The sequence below is a fragment of the Phocoena sinus genome, chromosome 3, assembly GCF_008692025.1.
Source record: "Phocoena sinus isolate mPhoSin1 chromosome 3, mPhoSin1.pri, whole genome shotgun sequence".
Lineage (NCBI taxonomy): Eukaryota > Metazoa > Chordata > Mammalia > Artiodactyla > Phocoenidae > Phocoena > Phocoena sinus.
This window is the reverse complement of record NC_045765.1, coordinates 47,495,751-47,502,106: the sequence shown is the minus strand read 5'-3', so window position 1 is coordinate 47,502,106 and position 6,356 is coordinate 47,495,751. Positions and strand designations below refer to the sequence as shown.

The window sequence follows — 6,356 nt, the reverse complement described above, 5'->3', positions numbered from 1 at the left end:
AAAACTTGGAGTCATAGACTGTCTCAGGAGCAGGCCAAGCAGACAGCTCTGGACATTGTGCCTGGAGCCTCCAGACATCCTGGAGAGTGGAGTACTGTGGAAACATCTCAGTGTCTCAGATAACAAATATCACACCATAGCATAAAGGCAAGTTCATGTATATTACCTATCAACATATGCTACAGAGCAGAGAAAAAGGCCTCTAGGACATAGGGAGGACCAGGTCACTTTCGCAGGAACAGGAAGACAGGGAGAGTTCAATGTGGTCCTTGGTCAGGACCTGGAACCTCCATATACCATTCTTTAGGGTCAGAAAGGCTGCTACAAGGAAAGGCAATCCCAAGGGAGGATTTGCTCACTGAATTCTCCCTTTCTGTGTCTGGATGAAATAGCTTTGGAACTCCTGTGAGATAGAGTTTGCAGTCTCTCAGAATGCTCCAAGAGGGTTTAGCTTTCCAAGTCAGAAGATTCTCAGCACAGCCAAGTAGGCCTGGAGTATTAGAAATCTTTGTCTTAATCTCAAGAGGCAATCTCTGCTTCATGACCAAGTACAGACCTGCTTCCTCTATTGAGACGCCCTTGTTGTCTAGAAGCCTCTAACAGCCTCATCATTTTCTTTGTATCCTTTCAAATAAAAAAATTTTGAGAGAATCGTCAGGTAAGGTGCCTTTTCAAGACACTTAAAATATCTCCATCCTAACATAATACAGTTATTCCCAAACAGTAACGTCTGATTTACTTCTGTCTTCTAAGTAGTCACAGGTCTGTCACTGAGATCTATACATTTATTTGTAACTAACCAAAGTTTATTCCTGAGCATTTGTTCTCGGAGAAGGAGCATACAATACGTATACTGGAGATGAATATTCACTTCAGAAGTGGTCTTAATATCCTGATAGCCTCTTCTTTTGTGATTGTATCAAAAGGCAACATCCTGAAGCAGTATCTCAGAGAATTATTCTAAGGACCCGCCAGGAGGAAAAATGGCCAAATCCTTCCCAGTACTCTGCTCACTTCTGTTCTTTATCGTGATACATTTGACGTTACCTTCTGGTGAGTAATGTAATTGTTTTGCGCAGGGATGTAAGGTTGATTGCTGGGCTGTGACATGATAATCTAGAAGAGAATGCTTTGAGATTTTTGTGTATATATATTTTTATTAAGTGTACCATTTTACTATACTTATATATCTGTATATATAGAGAGACAGACAATGGAGTGTGATCAAAAAAAAAAAAAAAAAGGCTCTGGGCCAATGGGCAGGGGCCTTAGCTTTCCCATCTATTAATGCAGACTATAAGACCTAACTCGTGGGGACCAGGGGCTTGGGTGACTGGGTGGGGTAACATGTGAAAGTGACTGGCAATATGCCTCCAAGACAGTGCATCACAAAAATTCAGAACTTTTGAAAATGCTCTGCCATATATCTGACTGGGTCATTATCTTTTGTGTCCTTTTTTAGAGAAGTCATGTAGAGCGACCTAGCTTCAAAGACTGAAGAGTTTAGTTTTCTTACATATCTGCCATGAATTCTTGGGCATTTCATAAGATATGGGGATTGGGTTAAAAGATCTCTTTAAAGTTCTAGCATTTCTTAATTTCTTTCATATATTGGCTGTCAGCTCTGAATCCTCTCAAGCCCAGGCTAATTACTGTTAATCAAAAAATTATTTGGTACACTGGACTGGCAGTGATGTACCTATATAGTCTTCTGCTGATTATCTACCAGGAGTAAAAGAGTCACTCCACATTTTAAAAAAATGAATGAATATATGTATAAATGAAATAATGTTTTCAATTATTGCAAGCTTTCTTGGTACTACATAGAACTCTTTTATTCTGTCAACAAATTAAGCTATGACTTACCAGATACTAGATTCTTTAACTATTTTCATTTATTATGGTTTCAGGCCCTCCACACTGGTGGCCACCACGTGGAAATATTAAGGTAATTTTCCTCTAAATTTCCTGGGAACGAGGCTCTGAGTTTTCTTTGGAATTACTATTTTAGAACCTTACTGAGGCCAGTGATGTTCTTCAATGTCACATGAATGTGGCAGGTACACTGTAGGTATAGGAGTTCAGAGGAGAGTAATCCAAACTGGGACCCAAGCTGAGATTTGGTCATAGGTATACCACAGAGCCCTCGGTAGTGCCTGGAAAATGTTTATGGACACTGGCGGTTGCCAGGGGGCATGGCAGGTTCTTATATGCCCACAGACTTGGGCATAACATGGTTTCTGCTCTGGAGGGGCTCACAGTTTGGTGGAAAGAATGCTCCTAACTGCCCTGTGATATGCAGAGAATGCCTACGGGAGTTGTGAATGGCAAACGCCAACTCTAAGATATAGACTGAGGAAATGTGAAGGAACAGGAAATCTCTGAACAGAGCCTCAAATTCTGTTTCCAACTCGTATGAGGGCAAAGTGACAGAGACACCTTTTTCATTTTCAGCTATACCTCTGAGCACTGAACATATTATGGGGTAAAATAAATGTTTAATAAATGGGGGAAATAGTGAAATGAAGGATTGTTTTGGTTTTTTGATGTGGATTTGCATCACTGCAGTTCCTCACTTCAGGAGCACTTGCACTTTAAGCTTTTGTCTCATTAGTAAATTTTAAATTTTACTTCTTAAAAAAATATATTCATGAGTTGACTGGTGAGAAAGATGTTTTGAGGGCAGCTTGGCCTTCAAGGGATGCAGAGATCAGAGTGTAGAACCTGTCAGAGGCTATAGCTCCAGCAAAAAAGTCTATAGAATTTGTCCAGGATTTATACTCTAGTCTCATAGAGTTGAGTCCTAAAGTTTTCCTCTTAAGAAGGTTGCCTGCAAGAGTAGTCCTCCACTTGTCCATAAATTTATAAACAAAAATAACCTTACTCATTCTTACTTATTTTCTCATGAAGCTTACAAAAATAGCCAGAAAAAACGAAGAGAGTGACTGTTTTTAAATTCTATAAATAATTCTATAAATAAAAGAAAAAGGATGGTACAATAGAGAATATCTTTTGAAAGTAGAGATACTACTATCAACAATGTGGTCAGTGAAGGCTTCTTGGGCATGGGGATATCTGAGATGTGAAGGGTGAGAAGGAGCCACCCAGATGGAGAGCAGTGAGTCACTGATTAAAGACCTGTGTGAGGGCTTCCCTGGTGGCGCAGTGGTTGAGAGTCCGCCTGCCGATGCAGGGCACACGGGTTCGTGCCCCGGTCCAGGAAGATCCCACATGCCGCATAGCGGCTAGGCCCGAGAGCCACGGCCGCTGGGCCTGCGTGTCCGGAGCCTGTGCTCCGCAATGGAAGAGGCCACAACAGTGAGAGGCCCGCGTACCACCAAAAAAAAAAAAAAAAAAAAAAAAGACCTGTGTGACTGGAACACAGAGAGGGAGGGAGAGGGTGCAGCAGATGTTATAGTTACACAGATGAATACATAGCCTACTCACCCGATGAAAATATATCCTACTCTAAAGAGAAAAAAAAGCTATATTTAAAGATGATACTAACTATTCTTGCTATTATTTGACTATATTCATTCAGTTTGAACTATTTAAAATCTTACTCATTTTGCACATATTTATACAGCAAGACTAAGTGCCAATATATGTGCTGGACACACAAAGGTTAGTCTAATCAGAAACAGACCTTACCCTTATGGGCTTATAATTCTTTGGAGTGTGGAATTAGTCAAGTAATTGTATAAATGCTTTATTACACACTGATTAGAGGTATTTAAAAAGGAATGGAAAGTTGGGATTGTATTTTGGGAACTCTCTGAGAAAGTAGGTCATAACTTGAGCTCTGAAGGCAGAATGAGTTTAGGTTCAAGAAAAAGACAATACATTTGATGGGGTGGTCGTGACAAACCACAAGACTCTGAGATGGAGGGACTATGGAGCACTTGAAGCAAAAACAAAACAAAATTTTTAAAAAGCCAAAAGAAAACCATGGAAAATGGCAAAGAGCAAGGTGGTATAAGGCAAGGTTGGAAAAGTCAGAAGGGTACAGATCACATAGGGTCTTTTAGCTTATACTAAGAAGAAATTTTTTATGTGCAGTGAAATGCAATTAAAAGAGTATAAGTACAGGAATAATATGATTCAATGGATGTTTAAATTACAGAAATTAGAGGCTACAGAGGAAAGGAGAAAGTGGAGGGGGTAGCTGGGTGACAGACAGATGGTGGTGACCTGGCCATGGTGCTGGTGTTGGATAAGGGAAGAAGGGAGAAGAGCTCAAATATGATCCCTCTTTCTCTAAATAGCCCAAACTCCTACCCACCTTGTATTAGAGGTAATTTATCTACCTATCTTATGGTAATCATAGAGCCCCTGAGACTATCATCGTCAAGCTCAATCATCCCAGAGTCACTGCTCTCAAGCCATCACTGATACCAACATTGCAAGCAGACATGGTTTCTGGTCCCACTGAGACATGCCCCTTTCTTTGTTTTCAGTTTTCCCTACAAAATCAGAGAGTTACTCTAAATGATCTCATGTTTTACAACTTCAAGATAAGAGTTAGCTTGGAGATATTTTTAGTAGATAAGATGTGATAAATATTTTAAGTCAAGGCATATAGATTTCAGTGAAACATCTTTTCCAATTATGGGGCTTCAGTTTCCTTAGCTGAGTTACCACAGAAAATCTCTAAGACTTATTCCAGGTCAAATATTCTGAGAATAAAGGAGATTGAGAGAGAAGCTAAATTTCCCAAATCTGTCCTGTTAACGCACTCTTCCTTTTCCCACTATAGCATAGCAGGCCTCCTTTCTCTCTTCCTGTCAGGAGGTCCTGACAACAAGGGCATCACGTACGTTGTTAGCTGATGGACATACGTGGGTTCTGGTTCCCTTGCTTTGTGGAGGGGGAAGCTAGAGAGCTTTTGTCAGACTAGGATATGATTCTATGTTTAGATTTTCCTAGTAAAGTCCAGGGGTGTCTGTGAGTGTAATTCTAGTCATATCATTCTTTTCAACTCAATTTCATGTGAAATGTCCATACAAGAAAGTAGATTGAGTTGGTTCAATGGAACAGTGAACCCCTGCCCTGGTATATATCAACCCATCTGTGGCAACAATTTGGTAACCTATGAAAATCCCTGCATCTTGTGTGTTGAGAGCATGTGAGTAATACTGGGAGAAAAGAAGAGAACAATGAAAAAGCTTAGTGCAAGGTGATTACCTCTTCTACCAAGTACAACAGCCTTGAAGCCAGGAATTTGCTCCAGTTTGCTCAGATAATAATCAGTCCCTGCTCAGGAGAACATGTGGCAATACAAAGCCCACTGGAGTGGAAAGCAGACTCGCTGTACTCAGTAGTGTTTGCTAGGCCCTTTCTTCTCTCAGCCCTCTCATTCCCATATGCCAATTGATAGATTTTTTTTCACTTGAAGCTTTAAATATCCCTTTGAGTCCTTAAAATTCTTTGATTTTAAAACAAACTATACTTTTGCCTTCTCTCAGATATCTTCAACTTCATATGTGTCTGAAACTCTGAGCTAGGATAGGTGACTATAAAGTTTGGGTCCTCTGGCTAGTTTAGTTTTTGGATTTATGTGACATGATTATCAGTGATTAGACACTAAGTCTCACTAAACTGTGGCTTCAGGGTTGATCTCTGTATAAGACAATGAAGTTCACAGGGAGAAAAACTCTCCCCGTGGCACCAGACTGAAGCCCTCCACCCAATGATCATTTTGTAATTTTCACAAAGAGCAATGAGACAGGAATGTGTAAACCTCAGGCCACCCCTACTAATGAGGAATTCAGCCAAAGTGTAAGAGTATTGACAGAGTAAGATGAGGACTGATATGCCTCATATATCATAAACTGAGGCCTGATTAAGTAACTTATTTTCAAAGAGCTTATAATATAGGTCATAATATCTTCAGTGGCATCTTGGAATCATGGAAGGATAACAGGGTAGGAAATCCAATAACGTGGCTTTTGTCTGTAATCAATGTCCTTTATGCTCTTAGTTTCCTCAAATATAAAATAAGGGTGATAGATAATTCTACAAGTATTTTTGTAGCTCTGATATTATATTAATGAAATATTTATTCTGATTCTTCCTTCAGGAAATCTCAGGGAAAAATTAGATTTCTGCATGATGGAAAATGCTGAGTGGACTCAGACATGAAAGAAGTACCTTTTTTTATCTTTCCATTGAGAAAATCGTTCTCTTGCAACTCACCCCTCCTTAGATGTGTTCTTAGTGACAGAGAGCTACCCCTAGTGAGCTTGTAGACCTCTCCCCTCATCGATTCGCTGCCTTCCATATTCTCCCTAATAAATAAACTTTTCTGAAAGTCTCATTTAACATGGGTCTCAGATCCGTATCTCAAGCCTCAGAAG

The 6,356-nt window shown here is 40.0% G+C and overlaps 1 protein-coding gene across 1 annotated transcript; it reads left to right on the top strand.

Annotated features, from left to right (window-relative positions):
- The first annotated feature begins 983 nt into the window (after positions 1-983).
- LOC116751019 (serine protease inhibitor Kazal-type 14-like) lies at positions 984-6,125 on the top strand. Its single transcript, XM_032626505.1, has 4 exons — positions 984-1,051; positions 1,903-1,948; positions 4,917-5,125; positions 6,080-6,125. Exons 1-4 carry the CDS (start codon positions 984-986, stop codon positions 6,123-6,125), a joined length of 369 nt encoding a protein of 122 aa, XP_032482396.1.
- The last annotated feature ends 231 nt before the right edge of the window (positions 6,126-6,356 follow it).